The sequence below is a fragment of the Mytilus edulis genome, chromosome 3, assembly GCF_963676685.1.
Source record: "Mytilus edulis chromosome 3, xbMytEdul2.2, whole genome shotgun sequence".
In the NCBI taxonomy this organism is placed as follows: Eukaryota; Metazoa; Mollusca; class Bivalvia; order Mytilida; family Mytilidae; genus Mytilus; species Mytilus edulis.
In genome coordinates this window covers 14,646,148-14,666,772 of record NC_092346.1, presented here as the reverse complement: position 1 = coordinate 14,666,772, position 20,625 = coordinate 14,646,148, and the positions used below count along the sequence as shown (strand labels likewise).

Genomic DNA, 20,625 nt, shown 5'->3' with positions numbered 1-20,625 from the left:
TGTTCCAAATTTTATAAAACTATTACAAAGTTTTTGCTTAACTGACTTGATAAAAAAGTTGTGTTTCACCTCCAAATTATGAATATTCAGCTTTTTAAAAATGAAATGTATGGATGAATACCAGCATTCAATATTATTATTAAACATGTTTTTGTTACACATATAGGTATCATAAAGTAAATCATTTTTCTTATTTTTATTCTAAACCAATATTTTAGCATTGATAATACAACTGAAAAATATAAAGGGAATCTACCAAGCTCTCCTAGCACAGCTAGGTTAGAAGACTTTTTGTTTACACCTAATATATACTTCATATATCTTAAATTGGATTTATCTAAAAAATCATTCATATTAATGTGCTGTAATAAATATTCACTTTCTTTCTGGCATGCTGCAGAGCTAGTTTTAAACATACCTGTAATTTCACTGCCATACATTAAAATGGGTTTTATTGTATGATCATATATATGTAATAGAGTGGAAATACTTGGATTGGAAGATGATAAAGATCTTTGCAATTTGAATACAGCTTTTAGTGATTTTTTGTATAATTCTTCCTTTCCTGCTTAAAAAGTCCACTAGATATATAAATTTTAAACCTAAATACTTATAATTATTAACACAGGTAACCAGGTTTGTTAAATATAATAACTTTGGTTTTAGATAGATTGACCTCTAAACACCATTTAGTACAAAATTTTGATAAATCATCAAGTCGTTTTTGAAGACCTGCCTTGGAACTAGAAAAAATAACAATATCATCTACATACATGAGGCAGTCAATTCTGCGACCGTTTATATCAACAGCATCTGGGCTTTCCTTATATACATCCGGTAAATCATTTATAAAAATCTTGAAAAGGTTTGGACTTTAAACATCCCCTTGCTTTACTCCAATTTGAGAATAAAAATTAGGAGTAAGCACATCACCTATTTTAACACATCATTCACTTTTATTGTACATGTCTCTCAGGATTGCATAAAAGTTACCACCTATATTATATTTTAATAGCTTATATTTTAAACCAAAATGAATGACTTTGTCAAACGCTTTTTTGAAATCAACAAAGCAAGCATAAAGTTTTCCACCTTTCATACTGGTGTACTTATCCATTATAGTTTTTAATACACACATGTGATCCGATGTCCTATTTTTACTTGAAAAACCAATCTGACATGGATTTATGATATCATTTGTTTCTAAATATTTATCAAGCCTTTTATTTAGTATTGAATTGAATAGTTTTCCTATACACATATTAATTGCAATACCCCTGTAGTTTTCAGGTTTAGATGGATCCTCAGCTTTAAAAATTGGACAAATATATGCTGATGACCATTTTTTTGGATATATTCCTGAAGAAAATACAAGATTAAAAAGTTTTTGAAATAATGGAGCCAAAATACTAGCACTACTCTTCAGTATTTCATTTGGGAGGCCATCTAAACCGACTGCCTTTCCACATTTTAACTTACAAATAGTGTCTAACACCTCCTTAGAGGTTATCCTAAAATCCAGTTCATTGAAAGAGTGGCTTAATTCCATGTTTTTAAGTAACTTGTCAATTTGATTAATTCTAGATTTATATTTATCTGGTATTTTATTAAGTGATTTAAAGTAGGTATACCAAACATTTGTATTTACTGTTTTTTCTGGACCCTCCTTTTTTTCATCTTTAAGTGACTTGATTAAATTCCAGTATTCTTTTGGGTTATCTTCCCTTAACCCATCAAGACTGTCCAATATCTTTTGTTTAAATTCTCTCTTTTTTCGTTTGCGAGATTTATTGTATTCTCTATAGCATTTGAAGTACGACCCTCTACAATTGGATCAAAGGGAAATTTAGATAGGAGCTTCCCTTTAGAAATGAGTATCCCCCGTTTTGTTTTTAAGTCAGTATCAAAGAAGTTTTTATTTTTATGCTTTTTTTCGATTAACAGACTTTTTAAAGACTGTTGCTTTATTAGCAGCATTAACTATTATTTCATGACATGTATTCACAGCATTCTCAATGCCCTCAGATGTATTCTCAAAACTTTTGTCGAGGAAATTTTTAATATTGTATTTTGCATCTGCCTGTGTTAGTGCATCACATAATTTTTGACCCGCCTTGGTTGACCAAAATTATTTACCTGGGAATATTGTTTCATTCTGATTCAGATCTTGTCTCTCAACAGAATAACTTGCTAATATTCCAATTGAAAGTTTACAATGACAGTCTGACAAAGTAGAAATAAAATCAGAAACTTGAAAGTATAATGTGGTGTTTAACAAGTCTTCTGACATGACAACATAGTCAACTACACTTGAACCTGTTGGTTTGATACAAGATAATTTACCAGAGGAATCACCCCATAATCTACCATTCACAATACGTAGTTTGGAAGAGATACATAATTCTAGAAGTTGCTTACCTCTATTATCAACTTTACAATTAGAATTATAAGAATTATTCGAAAAACTAAGGATTTTCGTATGTCAGGCATGGAGTCTTATGTAGCCGTTACACCCGTCTGGCATAATAAACTGTAAGCCTGGTAACTTTGATAACTAAATACACATATACGCAGTAGGAGCTAGACGACCAAAAGGGATCGAAAAGAATAGTCATGGTTGTCAATTTTGCATGAGAGAGGGGGCACTTATTATTTGATTACTGTTGGATTAATCAATGGGGCATTGCACAAGTTTCAAACCAACATTATGAGCCAACACTGTTTTAGTAGCTTTCCTCCGAAATCGACCTACTAAACTAATCATTTAACAACTGAATGTGACTCAAACATATGTTTTCTGGCTTAATAAACCATTCAACTAAGACAATAACACAATAATAAGCTACTGTTAACAATTTCCAATGAAACTTTGGCTTTCATTTTGAGAAGTACAGCCCCAAGCTTAATAATAGTTATCAAAGGTACCAGGATTATAATTTAGTACGCCAGACGCGCGTTTCGTCTACATAAGACTCATCAGTGACGCTCATATCAAAATATTTATAAAGCCAAACAAGTACAAAGTTGAAGAGCATTGAGGATCCAAAATTCCAAAAAGTTGTGCCAAATACGGCTAAGGTAATCTATGCCTGGGATAAGAAAATCCTTAGTTTTTCGAAAAATTCAAAGTTTTTTAAACAGGAAATTTATAAAAATGACCACATTGTTGATATTCATGTCAGCACCGAAGTGTTGACTACTGGGCTGGTGATACCCTCGGGGACGAAACGTCCACCAGCAGTGGCATCGACCCAGTGGTGTAAATAGTTATCAAAGGTACCAGGATTATAATTTAGTACGCCAGACGCGCGTTTCGTCTACATAAGACTCATTAGTGACGCTCATATCAAAATATTTATAAAGCCAAACAAGTACAAAGTTGAAGAGCATTGAGGATCCAAAATTAATACAATATGTGAGAATAATGCTTCTATAAAAAGGTATAACAAAAATACCAAACTTCTAGGAAGATAAAAAAAAACCAAAACATGTCAATAAAAAGTTAAAAACTGACACGCGATCATTCGTTATCAACCAATTAGGTTCATTCTTGCAAAATATATACTTTACAGACAATAGGAGATGGCCAGATCTCCCTGGGTTCGAGGAAGATAACGAATTACTTGGAGCATCAATGTCTATTTTCGATGACACTATAATTGTAAGTACAACACAGTTACCAAATATTGTCTTATGAAAGTTTTATTTTTCTTACCCTCGGTTAATTTTTTTTATTTTACTCTGTTGTAACAGTTGTAAATATGCCACAATTAGGTAACATTGTAAATAACATAAACATTCAACTAAACATATGTTATACGTTATGCTTCACCATTATATACACACAATTTCCAATTTCAAGAGGCATAACATAATCCTCCTGAACAGAATTTAACATAAAAAGGAGGATATTATCTCTAATCGCAAATGAGTTGAGACCCCTTATCAGCCCAAGGTCATGATATCAGCCCGGGAGCCGACAGGCTGGAGGGATGATTTTGACCATTGGCTGATAAGGGGTCTAATATGAAAAATGACATGTTATGTTCTTTTAATCATATACTTCATCAGAACCCATACAGACTAAAACTATTTTTTTATTTTTAAGACAAAAAAAAAGGACATGTTTTTCAACAGACTGTCCAGGCATTCCAATGGGAACAAATTGTTTCCTTCTTCTTGCCGACTTGTTTCTTTGTAATTATGAGGCGGCTGACTTCATACAGGAACTTCTTAGGAAGAAATATAAAAAGTTAGCAATATCCTTTAACTCTACTTTCAGCTCTATATGATGTTCTTTCACTAAATAATTTAAAATTTGGTGACTATGTTGAACGCATCTATCCCATCGAACTAGAGATAAAGGATACTACAGATACAGTAAAGCCGGCCTCATCTTTTGACTTACATCTAGAAATTGACAATGAGGGTCGGTTGAAAACAAAACTTCACAACAAAAGAGATGATTTCAGCTTTCCAATTGTGAACTTTGTATTTCTAAGTAGCAACATTCCAGCAGCACCTGCATATGGGGGTATATATATCCCAATTGATACGATATTCCCGTGCTTTCATTTGCTATCATGATTTTCTTGATAGAGGGTTGCTGCTTACAAGGAAGCTATTAAAACAAGAGTTCCAAATGGTGAAGTTGAAATCATCCCTTTGTAAATTTTACGGGCGCCATCACGAGTTGGTTGACCGTTATGGAATAACCGTTTCACAAATGATATCGGATATGTTCCTTACGTCGTAACTACAATCCCCTTTCCTTTCATAAATGTAACCTACCGAATTAGACTATTTACCGGATTTGTCATCACATAAGCAACACGACGGGTGCCACATGTGGAGCAGGATCTGCTTACCCTTCCGGAGCACCTGAGATCAACCCTAGTTTTTGGTGGGGTTCGTGTTGCTTATTCTTTAGTTTTCTATGTTGGGTCATGTATACGATTGTATGTCTGTTTGTCTTTTTCATTTTTAGCCATGGCATTGTCAGTTTATTTGCGACATGCATGATCAGGCCGATAACAAATAAACCCATACTAGTATAAGGAATAATGAGGTTCTGTAATAGATATAATCTGTAATGAATGTCGGGAAAAGTTTGACTGCCATTGGACATTGAAGTGGAAATTGGATAGGGACAGAAATTCGGACTTGCAACAAGTCACCTACGAAACCCTCAAAAAATTGTTGCAAGGGTTCTTCACGGACACAGCGTGGCACCCTCTCTCCTGACGAGTTATTAGCTTTAACCTTTTCTACTCCGACCCTTAGTGACTGCGTGGTTGTGCATTCTAACACCGTTTTGAAAGAGTATTACTATCAGTCGGAAGAGTTACCATACTTTTTTTATTTTTTTTTTATTACACAACTATAGATGGAAACCTTTAATTTAATTGAAACTTAAAAGTTATTAATAACTTGATCCCAGAACATACATTCCATATTTGATTTTTTTCGAATTCAAACAATATAATAACACAAATTTGACTTCCAATGCTCCTTTAAGAATAGGGGTTTGTTTGTGCGATTAACTATAATTGTACTACTTAAACTGGTGTACTGTATTTGTTTATTTTTTGTAGACGTGTGCTCCTCTCTGGAAGAATATGATTCCTCTGAAATACGAAAAGTATGTCTTTCCTTTTGGAAGGTGTTTTAACATAGATCGATATTTGCAATCGTATACATCGCAATACTTTACCTACAGAGTCTTAAGAAACAAATTTGTCAATCGTACAGATGCCGAAACTGCTCAGATAGGACTTTCAATATCAAACAAACAGGTAATGATATAGACGACAATAAAGCTCTTTCAAACTATTGTGACCTTATAAACTTCCCTTGAGATTAATGTACTAATTTATCACCAGATTTGTAAATGTTGTACTTGTCACTACTACAGTTAATATTTAGTGTAGTATCAGAACTACTAGGCCCTTTGAAGCATATGAAATATCCTTAATGAAGAAATTTTGAGACTTTGAGCTGTTTTTCTCTGTTTCTGTGAGCTTGTTTTGTCAGTCTTTTGATGCAAACAAAATATGCAACATCGACAACAAAGTCTTTTCTATTGGCACAACTTCTATTCATGATCTAGTTTTATTTCAAGGGAAAAGTATAGATTCGACCAATTAAGTCAATAATAGTAACTCTCACATTTAATACATTAATTTAATAAAAAAAAAACATTAATAATTTAAGGCCCCATTTCCCTCCGAATTTTGTTGTTCTCTTTTGTCTTGGTAGTCGTGTAGCTTATATCTATTTTTCTTTAGAGGTATACTTTCATAGCTTTTAAGTGTTTACGTTTTGTCCTGTCTGAATAAATCCGGAAAACGCTAGTTTTAGTGTTAGAGTTAGGATTAATGTTATAAGGTTAGAAAATACTATTTTGATAATTTTAAACACCACTCACTATAAGTATATGTCAAGTATACAACTAAAAGGAATGCGTTTTTCAAGGTTATTTTCAGATCGTTTTTCTTCAAAACCGAAAGTGTCTAGTAATATAAGTATTTAAGCCATAGCAAAAAGATGCAAGCGATTTAATTTAGCACGTAAAACAGATATACTTAAAGGAATGATGTGCTGCATATATAAAAAATCATAATACAAAACCATTTCATACATGTTATGCCCCCGCCGTAGCGTCCGTCCGTCCGTACTTCAAAAGTTGATATCCGTTCTGAAACTTTAGTTTTCTTCAATCAAATGTGATGATACTTATACATAATACTAATTATCACTAAACACAGAACAAGTTTGAGTTTTTGTGACGTCACTTTAAGTTTTTTAGAGTTGTGTCACTTTTTAATTAGAAAAATGCTAATATTTTCGTTTCCGTTCTCTACCTTTAGTTTCCTTTACCTGAATGTTCTGAAACTTTTATACAATGCTTACTATCACTAAATACAGATTAGTTATGCACTTTGGTGGTGTACCTTTTATCGTTCTAGAGTTATGTCCCTTTACTAATGGAAAAAAAGCAGACTTTTTTGTTTCCTTTATCATGGCCTATTTAGGTTTGCATCAACACAACGTTATGAATGCTTATTACCACAAGATACAGACTAAGTTCGGATTTTGATGGTGTGACTTTTACCGTAACGTGCTAGAGTTATGTCCTTATACAAATGAAAACAGATGCTGATTTTTTCGTTTCCGTTCTCAAGCTTAAGTTGCCTCAACCATATCATTATGTAATGAAACTAATGCACAATGCTTCATGTGCTTATTACCACAAAATTCAGATCAAGTACAAATTAATCATTTTGAATAGCATCACTTTTGCCATTTTTCAGTGATGTCCCTTAATATCTTGATATGCAAATGGGGCATAATCTGTGTCCCATTAACACATTCCGGATATATTTCAATGAAATAAGCATTTCGTTCTAAAGGAGAGAGAATAATGACGTATTCATTATTACTGACAAAAGAAACCTTTTGAAAATGATAAAGACAGAAATTCAGGACAGACACGCGATTTCCATATTACACATGAGCCCTGTGATACAGTTAGATGTTCAGTGTCAGGTTTGTCTATTTGTAGAAAAGTTACCGTCCTTCTCACAAAGTGTTTATCTTCTAATCGTGTATTTTATATCTTATTTCATTATCCCCTCAGATTAGCTTTACTTACTAAGTTTTATGTTATTTTTATATTGAATAGTATGAAGATAATTCATTGTTAAACATACTTATAGGAGCTCCAGGATTCGTGGAAAACGAAGGTTTGTTTCTTACAATATCCAACTAATAGGACACTCACATAAATATTCCTGCCATACGTCAGTTATATTTTTTATAATATTTAATGTTATGTAGTTATCAAAAGTACCAGGATTATAATTTTATACGCCAGACGCGCGTTTCGTCTACATATAAGACTCATCAGTGACGCTCAGATCAAAATAGTTCAAAAAGCCAAATAATTACAAAGTTGAAGAGCATTCAGGGCCGTAACTACATTGAGGCAAATGAGGCATTTGCCTCATGTAAAAAATAAAAAAAAAAAAAAAAAAATGAAACAAAAGGTTGTTTTCATATCAAATTGTTTTCACGGAAAGTGTCTTGCAAGAAGCAAGTTCTCTTCACTCTCTGGTGTATCCCCTGGATGTTTTTCATTATCCATGTTTCCATTTTCCTTTTAGTTTTCAGAGTTGATGGTCTATTGTTTGTACTTCTGTGTTCCGGGTTTGTCTTTTGTTCATTTATTGTATTACTTTATGACTATAGTCTGAGGGTTGATTTTCATTTGTAAACTTGGTTTTGCAATGTTGCATGTCCACTGATGTCCAGAATTGTGCGAGAAATATATTTTAAAAACATGCGATGCTACTCAGTGGACACAAACAAATTTGTCCTTTCTGCATGGATAATTGAAATTGATATCGAAGAATACAAAACAGTTTGTTTTATTGTAAATAAAACTAGATAGCTGACATTGTTTGAATTAAAGTAAGGTCACATATTTCCCGGTATCAAATAGTTTGAAGAAAAAAAAACATTCGGCCATGTATGACCTTTTACATTGAAAGGTTAAACTTCGTTAAGGTAGATGGGGTGTCTAAATTATAATCCATAGAATCTTTTAATAATTTGCCAAAATGTAGTTCATATCCTGCTTGTTTAAAAACATTAATATGAAAAATGGGTCACCGGACTTATTTTCACGCTAAAGGTTGTTCAAAATTGTCAAGATTTTGTATAGATTATGCATGGAAAACCCATTTTTCCGCCATAAAACGCAAACCACACCATAGAATTTTGAGATAAAATATGAGACGATAGCTTCAGTATTATGCTTTCAGATAAGAAAAAGAAAAAATGGGGTCACCGGACTCGTTTTCTTGCTACATGTAAAAATGGGTAAATTCCTAACACATTCTATTGTAAAAGTAACACTATCTGGATTATCTGCCCTTTCATTTGAGTTGCCTCCCCTTATTTGACAAAGTTGGAAAAAAATGAATCAAACAAAAGGATTCTTATTTTTGTAAAATACAATCATAAATATGACCAAACATGGCATTTTCTATATTATAATGAAAATTCTTACACATGAATTACCTACTACTATAAAAATTTGCACATTTCATCAAAGATCTAGACCTTGTTTTCTAGTATTTCAAAATCCAAGATGGAGGAAGACACCCTATCTATAAGTAGTGTTGAGACCCTTTAACAGATAATAAAGGAGTATGGGGACATAATCACTCAGAAAGTCAATGCGTAGAAAAAATACAAATGATCAATGGTCAAAGTTTGTGTTCCTGTTCTTCATCTTGATAGTTGCCGAATGGTCTTCAACAATACTTTTAAAGAATCAGTAATACCGTAAAAGATCGTAAAACAAGGCGAAGATGTACCCTAGTGTGGACTAAAGCAGTACTAGTACTTAAAGTATAATACTGTAATGTCACTATATTTAAATCTAGTCATAAAAAATCACCAAAGTCTAATCACAATACAAGACAAGAACAGAAAGATAGATACGGTATTAATAATTATGAGAATTACGATTTTTGCTTTATCCTACAAATCGGTCTTTTAATGTTGTCTTTAATACCTAAAAGTCTTAAATAACAATGAATCTTTGTTTTTGCTTTGAGACCTGATTGTCGAAAAAATATCTAAAAACTAATTATGCCGTTTCAATGCAAGAAAGAGTCTGGGAAACGCTCAGAATGCATGATTTTGCGTTATTTTTCTCAGAGCTTCTGGGGGCCTTAAGCGACCTTAAGCGGCCCCCAGACCCCTCGCCCAAAATTTTTCGCCTCGCTCCGCTCGGCGAATATATTTTGCCTCACTATTAAAAGAGGCTAGTTACGGCCCTGGCATTGAGGACCCAAAATTCCAAAACGTTGTGCCAAATACGGCTAAGGTAATCTACTCCTGGGGTGAGAAAATCCTTAGTTTTTCGAAAAATTCAAAGTTTTGAAAACAGAAAATTTATAAAAAAAAATTATGTGTGAGTCTTTAACCTTTCAAAGTCATCATTGACCTAAAAAATAGCCAATGCAAATGTGGTAATATCAACTGGATAATCCAATCAAACTAACGCAGATTTTTGTATACCTTTGATAACTATTTGTATAACTATAAATAATATTTCTTCAAGCAAGAATTAGATAACAGGCTCCAACTATAAGAGAAGTTATATTGTTCCTTTCGTAAGTGGGTAATGTGTGTTTAATAATGCTCCATTTAATGTTATATTCACATATATGTTTCATCAGTCGTTATACGCGACCAGTAGTTGTTAAAATCGATTGTTTTCTTAACAATAAACTGGTTTTATATATATTTGAACTTATACTTATCAGAAAACGTTTGATATCAACAGGTGGCTTTTTACAGTATTCTGGTAATTCAACGATTCGTGAGTTTTTTTCGATCTTCACCCGACATGACTTTGCTGAAGATGCCGCGAAGCAAGGTCTACATCATGGAAGCTTAATGGGTAACATCATTACATCATAACATTAGTCACTTAATTATATATTCATATCAACAATCCCTAAATAAAGTATATATTGAGCGCAATCTATATATCCATGATAACCATGTCATAACCCCAGCATTATTTGAAATAGTTCTAATGTTGCAATTTTAATCTTAACGTCAATCACGTGCAGTCTATGTTTTATTGGAATACGAACATGCATGGCTTTGTTCCCCAAACAAAAGAATATTGTTATTTCAGAACTATGTTTTTATACATTGTACCAGGTTATATGATTGTCATAGTGTGATAGCATTACAAATATTTATCGTTAAACCAGGTTATACACTTTACTCTACATTTTAAAATGTAAATGAGCTTTTGTTAAAACATTTTAAAAAGTTATCTTTTTATACAAGGTTACTGTGTCAGCACAGGCAAGCTTTCAGATTCTGATGAAGAATGTCCAGGAGTTATTTTATTAGGAGCCCCGCACTACTCTACATGGAAAAATGGAATAGTAGGGGGAGTGAGTTGCTTTTATTTATTTCTTTATCTTTACAACCTGATTATCAAGAAATGTACATACTTTTTTTGTTATCTAATGTTAGTTAAAAGTGATAATTCTTATTAAAGCTTTTGAAGTCTAATTTGAAATGAAAAATTGGTGATATCTGTCAAAATAGTTTACAAAGTACGATAAGAAAAACCACAAGGGAATCCGAACATTTGATCAAAAGTTATAAACCTGTCATGTTTACATCCTTAAGTCTGACCAATCGTTTCTATTAGAATCGACATAGTTTGATATTCCAGGGATGAAATGTATATGCCATTTTAAATGCAGGGAAGTTTAATGCTTTAGATATCACGGTTGCAACGCAATGCACCACTTATTAGAAGACAAATAATCAGATTACAAAACAATTGAATAGTTCACGGGACCCATAATTCATTTGTTAATTGAACATGATGAAATGTTGAAATCACACATAGTGAAGATGAAATTAAGACGTATAACAAGTTGCTGGAATCTTTGACATTTAATATTTTATTCGTTTATCAGTTCAACAATGCAACAAACTTATTAGTCAATTTTGTTTACGGAATCTTATTTCAAAAAGAATGTAAGGGTCAAAACTAATTTACCAATGGTTAAATCTCATGAATTCATTAAAAATATATTCAACAAGCTATAAATAAATTCTTAATGAAAAAGGAAGAAGATCGGTTGCGTACGCAGATTTAGTTTCACTAGTTAATTGTATGCATGTAGCAACTCAAATGTGAATCCTCTCTCAGAAAAATGTCAGAATCGGTAAATGAGTTGATAAGCGTTTTATTAATTTTGACCCTAAGAGTCTAAATATTTTAAACTGCCAAATTTCCATATTGTAAAAACTGGATGAAATTGTATGTTTAAATGTTCAATTGTTTCAATAAGCGAAGATTTACCAGATACGTATAAAGTGACGCATTTGTGACATCAGAAATGTATGTGGCTTTCATTACAAACTGATTTTTGTTTAGCAAAACGAAACGCAATTAAATTGAGACACGAAAACATCGTATCAGGCAATCAGTTTGTTTTCACGTTTGTCATAGATTTTGGTCTTAAATCGTACAATAATGTTATCAATAATAATTAACAAAACTCATTATAGATACCAGGATTAAATTTCGAAAATACGCCAGACGCGCGTTTGTCTACAAAAGACTCATCAGTGACACTCGAATCCCAAAAAGGTTAAAAAGGCCAAAAAAATACGAAGTTGAAGAGCATTGAGGACCAAAATTCCCAAAAGTTTTGCCAAATACAGCTAAGGTAATCTATTCATGAGGTAGAAAAGCCTTAGTATTTAAATATTTCTAAATTTTATACACAGCTTATTTATAATTATGACCACATCAATGATATATATGCTATAAAAGGCAACGTCGTGCCAACGTTGGTTCTTTTGTTTGAAAAACGTTGATTTCTCGTAAAAAAAACCCAATAATCACTGAAATGAATAAATATAAGTTAATTAATCTTACACGTTTTATTATTTGTATTGATATGTGTTTTCATTAAATATTGACAGCAGAAGAATGTTTCTTTTATAGGTTTTTGTTTTTTGTTTAAAACAAACTGACAAGAAGTTATATTTGAAGAAACAGTTTGTAGGTGAAAAGGTACTTTTTGGTTTATACAATATTTACAATAGGTTTACAGAACGAATGCAGTGGACCTTAACATGTTTTCTTAACTTACCACCAGTCTGTGACAGTGGTTCAACAATACAACATTAGAACATACTGCAAAAACTGATGTACATTTAATCACAGTCACAAAACAATACTTGAACATCTCATAAACTTTAAAAGGACCGAAATAGAGTTCATCACCTGCTATGCATGTGACACTCCGAATGCAAATCTGCTCTCATATGTCAGGAACGTTTCAGTTGTTTGTTCATTTATTTAATGTGTTTGAAGTTTTGATACGGGAATTTCCGATTTGAACTTTCATGTTTTTTTTTTAATTTCTTGTTTTTTGACTTTTTAAAATGTTTCCATCGGGAAAAGTACGACACACTCGGTAGAATTATAAATTAGACACATATTTCTGTATATTTTAAGATTAAGTACGAATAGGACTGCACATGAGCCCATTTTCTACATAAGAACATTGTCAGGAATATCACAGTTGTTGTCCATTCGTTTGATGTGTTTGTGCTATTGATTTTGCCATTTGATTAGGGACTTCCCGTTTTGAATTTTCCTTGGAGGTCAGTATTTTTGTGACATTACTTTTTTCCATGTGAAAAACAAAGATGTGCAAAATTACAGTGTCGCCGTTACAGCGTCGATGAATAAAACCTACAACGCATAATATACTATTTAGTCTCCAGGATCATAAATAAGTAAGCAATTCAAAGAGAAAATCCACGCTCTGATTTCTACAACAATAAAAAAAAATTACTGTGTTTGTACTTAAACGATATGGGTGTCACATGTGGAACAGAATATGTGTACCCTTCCGTAGCACCTCAGATTAACTCCGGTTTTGTGTGGAGTTAGTTTTGCAGTTTTTAGTTTTCAATATTGTATTTTGTGTACAGTTGATCGACTTTACGTTCCCATTTTTTGACATGGCATTTTTGAATTTGTTTTCGAAATTTGAGTTTTGACTATCTCATTTGTATCTTTTACCTATTTGTGTAAAACAAGTTATCCCAAATAGCAGACAACCACTGTTTTATATGCTACCGGCATAAAACAAAAAGTAATGCTCGAAATAAATGCTGTTCTTCAACGTGTTTTCTGAACTTACCACCAGTCTGGGACACTGGTTTAACATCAAAGCATTAGAACGTACGGTAAAAATCAAAACTAAATACAATTCCATATTTTTGGAGCTTATGGTACAGTGGATTCATTATTAGCCATTCTATACCAATTTTCTTGATTCTGTTGATTTTTTTGAACTTCAAATGCATTTGTTCAGCGAAGTACATTGTTTAAACAGGCTTGAACGCACACTCGTGTAAAAGTACTAAAACCACAAAATCAACCAAAATATTTATTTTTTTCAAAAACCTCAAAATCAAACGAAAATATAGTTTTTTTTTTCAAAAACCACAAAAATAAAAGATCTACAGTAGCTTACCCCACATACCCTGATATATCATGTATTTTTTGTTCCAGTCTGGAAGTGGATTTGGTAGTTCTATTGTCTTTGAAGACATTAACGGTGATGGATTAGATGATTTACTTGTCGGAGCACCTCTTCAATATAATGATGTACTAGATTCAGGCGTTGTCTACATATACTATGGAGACACAGATGTAATTAGATCATTGTTAAAACATTGAATTTACACACACACACACACACATACACACACACATACATACACACATACACATACATGCATACACTGTATTAGTGATGTTTTGTATCAGTATAACAGCGTTGACTTTTGGGTTCTCAAAACATGGATATTAAACGTCTATGATATCCGTGGTGAGTATACAAAGTTAACATCTTCCTGATTACTGTAAAAAAAAACCATTAAAACAATTGTGATACCAGATCAGTTTCGTTTTTTGAAAGCTTTGGAATAACAAATATTCCGAAAACGTGTTCAACACCAACGCATACATTGATATATATATATTTGTTTACTGTTTTTCGACTGAAGTTATATTTAGTGTCTAAAGAAAACATAAATGTGATATCTTGTGTGTTTTTAAATTCATTATGAAATCAGCAACAGATTATGAGCATGTTGTATTTCAACATCATACTAATTTTATCTTCTCGTATTATTTAATTAATTGCATTTGCTAGGGAGTAACCCCTAAGTGACGCTGTTTTGGGCACCGTCGATTTGTGTATTAAACAAATATATTTTCTATTTACATATAAATAGCCAAATATACTTCTCAGAGTCAGTGGACAAAAGTTACAAGGAATATCGAAATGGGGACGATTTGGTACAGCTATGCAGTGTATAGGAGATATAAATAAAGATGGACACAAGGGTATGTACTAGAGTTGTTACGGGTTGATTTAGCACTGCAGTGTATCTCAGATACAAAACAAGGAGGGATTTAAGGGTACAATTATTAGAATGTGAATGCGTCGGTTTAGCACTGCACTGTAGTGCAGATACAGGTAAATTGAAAGCTCAAACACATCAAAAGAATGGACAACAACTATCATATTCCTGACTTTGTACATGAATTTTTCCTTTGTAGAAAATGGCGAATAACACTTTATTGTAAAGCTAGCTTAACCTCCCACTTGTATGACAGTTGCATTAAATTCCGTTCCAACCGAGATCTAAAGAAAATCAAAACCTCAGATAGCATAGATGTGTGGCATAGGTTGGAAGCTCTATGACCATCGATGACCTTTAAGTAAATTGATCTCTGATCAACTTTGCCTAAAGAAGTTAAGACCTAAGATAATTTTTTTAAAGCTTCTTAATAAATTGTTAACGTAATTGACTCTTGTTATAAATGCATCACACGACATGATAAGCAACACTGAAATATCAGATGACGATTCTATCTTTAGAACTGAATGGATGAGTACCATTTGTACTGGTTGCGTGAACATAAACAAGTCAATTTTAGTCCTTTTCCCGCATAACGCTTTTTGAGTAGTTTTTATATCCGGAATACACCTGCCAGTTATTAAATATGTTTTAATCAATACAAGCATTGTGGTTTATGTTGCGGATCAGATGTGTTTCTCTGTCGAAAGGATGCTTTCTACGAAGTGTGTCGAAAATATTATTATTTAAGATATTTATTTTTTAACGATGTAAAATATTATCTTTACACAGATCTAGCCATTGGTGCACCGTATGAGGAGAGCAACAAAGGGGCTATATATATCTACCACGGGGGTTATGACAAACTTACATACACACAGAAAATTAAGGCTCAAGATATTAGTAGTAACCTACAGTCGTTTGGTTGGTACATTTCAACTGCTTATGACATCGACAATAATGATTACCAAGGTAATGTGGAAAAATGTTTTTATCATTAATTTTATCATTAATTTTATCAATATTATTTATTCATTATAACTTATATGTTTTTTTCTTAAATCTGCCGAGGATTTATTCTATATTATAATTATGTACCAATTACTGCATGAATGTAAGAAGTGATTTGGTGTGCGAGACCCGGTTTTGTTTTCGCTTGATCGATTTATGACTATTGAACGTCGGTTAAAGACAGTAGTTTATTATCGTATTGTATTTTCTTTAGATTTCCTTGTTGGATCCTACATGTCTAATACTGTAACCGTATTACGAGGCAGACCTATTATTAAGCTCAATAACACCATTGAAGTATTTCCATCTGATATCCCTTTGAACTCGTCTGAACTGAAATGTCGAGATGAATTATACAGACCATGTGTGACAGTTAGGCTGTGCTTTTCCTACACTGGAGTTTCAGTTCCAGATTCAATTTGTGAGTATAAAGATTCAATTTGTTAGTATAAAGATTCAATTTGTGAGTATAAAGATTCAGTTTGTGAGTTTAAAGATTTAATTTGCGAGTATCAAAAGGTTAGCTTTAGACGATCAATTTATACTTAAGATGAAGATAGTAGCTAATGAATTCAAAAGTATTTTCGAAAGCGACTTAACCTCTGGTTATTAAGGTGATTCGTGTTGTCCAAATTTTAGATTTTTCTGTGGAGGGCTTATATGCTATTGTTTTTCCTTTTTTTTTTTTATTTATTCACTAGACAAGGGTATTTTCAGTTTTATAAATAAGACAAATATGCATCCATAGCTCTTCATTGGCAGAATTGTATAAGAATGAATGCAAGACCGCACATGTGATAACAATTTGACATGTTTTCCCCATTGATGCAACATACACCAATATTTTCAATGTCTTCTTTTTATTTCTTATTCCTAGTGGTTGATTATAATCTGAGCTCGGATATTCGGAGAACTTTTTCCACTCCAAGTAAGCCAACTCGAGTTCATCTTTCTTCAGAAACAGAAGAGTTTGAAAGTAGTAACTTAGAAGGAAGATTTCTAGTTAGAAAATTGTCAAAATCATGTATGGAGTACTTTGCTATTGTGACGGTTTGTGAAACTTCCAATTTTTAAAGGAAAAATTAAGTCTCATGTTGTAATATCAAATACAAGAAAATAAAGAAGAGAAAATTATAACACGGGACATATCGGATATTAACTATAAAACAATATCCATGAATTTATTAAAATAAAGATAAGAATCACACCGCGACCATCTTGAACTTAATTTTTATTTTTAATAAATTCTATCTTTATCATTTGTGTACTCATAAAAAAAATCCTGTTATATTATCATTTCTTGGTATGCATCTGTACTTGTCGCAATGCAAGTATTGTCTTTTTCTGTTTTATGCTGAGATATACCCTTTTCAAAAAATTCAAATGAACGGCAACAAAAATGTCATATTCATAAGACGACTCTGTAGTGGGTGCTTAATGAAGACAATATGCTACTTTGTTAATATGAGGCAATATAAGAATACTAGTCTACCCTGCATTGTGAATGTTTATTTTCCAAACATATACATTTAGATACTAGTATACAAAATTGATAAATTAATTTCTATTAGGCGTTAGACAGACAGTTTTTTGCAACACTTGAGGAAGAATTGGTTATGGAAACAACGTACAGACTTAGTGATTCACCAATACTGGGAGAGGTTCAACCTGTACTTGATAATGATATTACAACCAACAGAGACTCTGTATGTAATTTATGTTGATAGATGTAGGTGTAGGGGATTAACTTGATTAGAATACTAGTGGTGCATATGATCGTCTATATTTCAAACGAGAGACTAACTGGTTCAAGCTGCCAAAACAAAATATGCACATCTTTAAACTTGAGTTGTCGCTGTTCCATATAAAGGAGAACGATATTCAATTTTCGAAACCAATTCAGACGAGACATAAAGTCCGTCTCTCCCCGAATATGACCTAACGAATTAGACCTAATCCCGTGTTTGTAATAACATGATCAACAAGACTAGTGCCACATGTGGAGCAGGATCTGCTTTACCATTTCGGAGCAACTGATATCATTACCAATTTTTTTAGGGGTTCATGTTGCTTAGTCTTCAGTTTTATATGGTGTGGTGTGTACTGTTGTTTGTCTTGTTTTTAGACATTTATCATTTACTAATGAGTTTAAATGTACTTTTGGTATCTTTCATCTCTCTCTGATAATCAGATAAAAAATATCAAAGGAATAACTTGACGCTAAAAATTGTAAGAAACAGGTTTATCAACAAAACAAGCGTCTCCTGCTGTGCATGCTGACTTACAGTTTCCATCCTGTTTGTTTTTTTTTTTTTGTTGTTTTTTTTTATAGTAAACAATTAATGAAGAACAGTTATAAAAAAGCAAGAAACTTTAATGAAATATTTTTGTTTCAGGCTAACTTTTCAACGGGTTGTAATGGAACATGTCATCCTGACCTGCGGATAGAATCCACAATTTATCCACAAGAAATTATATTAGGGGCAACTTCTGAAGTAGAAGTTACCGTAAAAGTAACGAACAAAGGGGATCTGTCACATGGGACTCGGATAAAAATTAACATGTCTGACAATACCAGATATTTTGGATTCAGCCAGCCGACAAATAAAGTTAATAAGCCTGTAGACTGCAGAAACATTGTTTACGAAAACAAAGAGTCGCATGTTCAGTGTGATCTCAGAAATACACTTTTGCAGCGACAAATAGTCATCATGAATGCTCGCTTTATAGTGTCACGTGATCTATTGATTAAAGATGGAGAAAGTCTTGGCAACTTTGAACAGCAGCTTGTCTTCAATACATCAGTTAAAGCCACCAGTACCGATATGGATATTTCGGATAATTCTTGGAAACTCATTGCCAGTGTGAAATTACATGTCAGTGTACTATTGAATGGGTAGGTGATTATTTTATGATGTGAACATGGACCAAGCAATTTAAAGTTATGTTCGTTGTTGCTCTGTGGATTGCATGTTGTGTCGACTATTATATTATCTGTGCGCTTCTCTGTTATGCATGTTCGTTCGTGTGTTAGTGCTGTCGCGTAGTGTTTTAGCGAGTGAAAAAAATCACATTGTCATAAATCGGGAGGTTTGGCATGCCATTATACCAGGTTCAACCCACCATTTTTTTCTGAAAATGTCCTGTACCAAATCAAGAATATGGCAGCTATTATAAAATAGTCGTTTCTATGTGTGTTGGTTTTTATACCCCCGCTTTAAAAAAGGGGGGGTATACTGTTTTACCTCTGTCTGTCAGTCCGTCCGTCAGTCCGTCCGTCCATCAGTCCGTCCGTCCGTCCGTCAGTCAGTCCGTCCCACAAAACTTTCGTCACATTTTTCTCAGGAACTACACATCCACCCTTTCTGTAATTTGGTATCAACATTTATATATGTCAGCCATACCGTGTGATGCGTTTTCAGATTCATCACTTGACAACTTCCTGTTTACCGAACACTTGTATGATTTTACACATGATAGCCAAATTGAAAATTTTCGTCACATTTTTCTCAGGAACTACAATACAAGGATTTCTAAAATTTTGTTTCAGGATTTATATAAGTCAGCTTTACCGTGTGGTGCGTTTTCAGATTCATCACTCGACAACTTCCTGTTTACCGAACACTTGTATGATTTTACACATGATAGCCAAGTTGAAAATTTTCGCCACATTTTTCTCAGGAACTACAATACAAGGATTTCTGAAATTTGGTTTCAGGATTTATATAAGTCAGCTTTACTGTGTGATGCGTTTTCAGATTCATCACTCGACAACTTCCTGTTTACCGAACACTTGCATATTTTTACACTATTAATATTATCCACTTGCGGCGGGGGTATCATCAGTGAGCAGTAGCTCGCAGTTTCACTTGTTTTTTATGCACGTCGGTGTTCATGTTGTTCCATTGTTTTCCTCTTACAGTTGATGTGTTTCCCTCTGATTTTTTTTGTAATCCGGATTTGTTTTTGTTTTTCTTGATTGATTTATGACTTTTGAACACCGGTATAGTACTGTTGCCTTTATTTATATCGATGTGTATCGTAATGGGCCCACAATTATATAAGTCAGCAACTAAATCATAACCGTGCGTGAAAAACTTAAGTGTAAGTGATTTTGGATCTCCGAGATTCAAACAGCAGAACGGCAGAAATAACGACACCTGAAACCAAATACTTTGACAGAAAGATAACGATTGGAAACAAGCGTATTAGCAAAACAAATACAGTGAAATCTGTGTTATGCAACACAATGGGGGCCCGAAAAAATGAAAATGTCGGATTAAGCAGGGTGTCGGAATGCTCAGGTTTTTTCTGCAAGGGTAGAAATATTTTGGGACCAGAAAAAAAATGTTGGTTAAAGCAGGATGTTGGAATACTCAGGTGTCGGATTAGGCAGATTACACTAGTAATGTATACAAACTAAACAGCTTTGTATTGACAAAATGTGAAACAATTCAAAATAGAAAATTATGTTTTTGTATTCATTCGCCTGTGTATACAGTATATTGTTTTGTCTGATTAAACATATCCAAATATAAAACTGCATATTGTATTGTTTGTTGTATATTGTTATTGCGCATAATACGCAAGACGCGCGTTTGGTCCACA

General features: G+C 33.0%; 1 protein-coding gene across 1 annotated transcript in view; it reads left to right on the top strand.

The window, feature by feature from the left end:
- The window catches only part of LOC139515878 (integrin alpha-4-like), a 45,826-nt gene that overhangs the window by 13,640 nt on the left and 11,561 nt on the right, over positions 1–20,625 (top strand). The window contains exons 3-15 of the mRNA XM_071305616.1: positions 3,573–3,661; positions 5,595–5,795; positions 7,685–7,745; positions 10,361–10,477; positions 10,879–10,988; positions 12,566–12,634; positions 14,150–14,290; positions 14,878–14,989; positions 15,799–15,978; positions 16,232–16,438; positions 16,895–17,067; positions 17,589–17,723; positions 18,414–18,913. Coding sequence (XP_071161717.1) covers positions 3,573–3,661; positions 5,595–5,795; positions 7,685–7,745; positions 10,361–10,477; positions 10,879–10,988; positions 12,566–12,634; positions 14,150–14,290; positions 14,878–14,989; positions 15,799–15,978; positions 16,232–16,438; positions 16,895–17,067; positions 17,589–17,723; positions 18,414–18,913 — 2,095 coding nt within the window. The remainder of the gene's footprint in view (positions 1–3,572; positions 3,662–5,594; positions 5,796–7,684; positions 7,746–10,360; positions 10,478–10,878; positions 10,989–12,565; positions 12,635–14,149; positions 14,291–14,877; positions 14,990–15,798; positions 15,979–16,231; positions 16,439–16,894; positions 17,068–17,588; positions 17,724–18,413; positions 18,914–20,625) is intronic.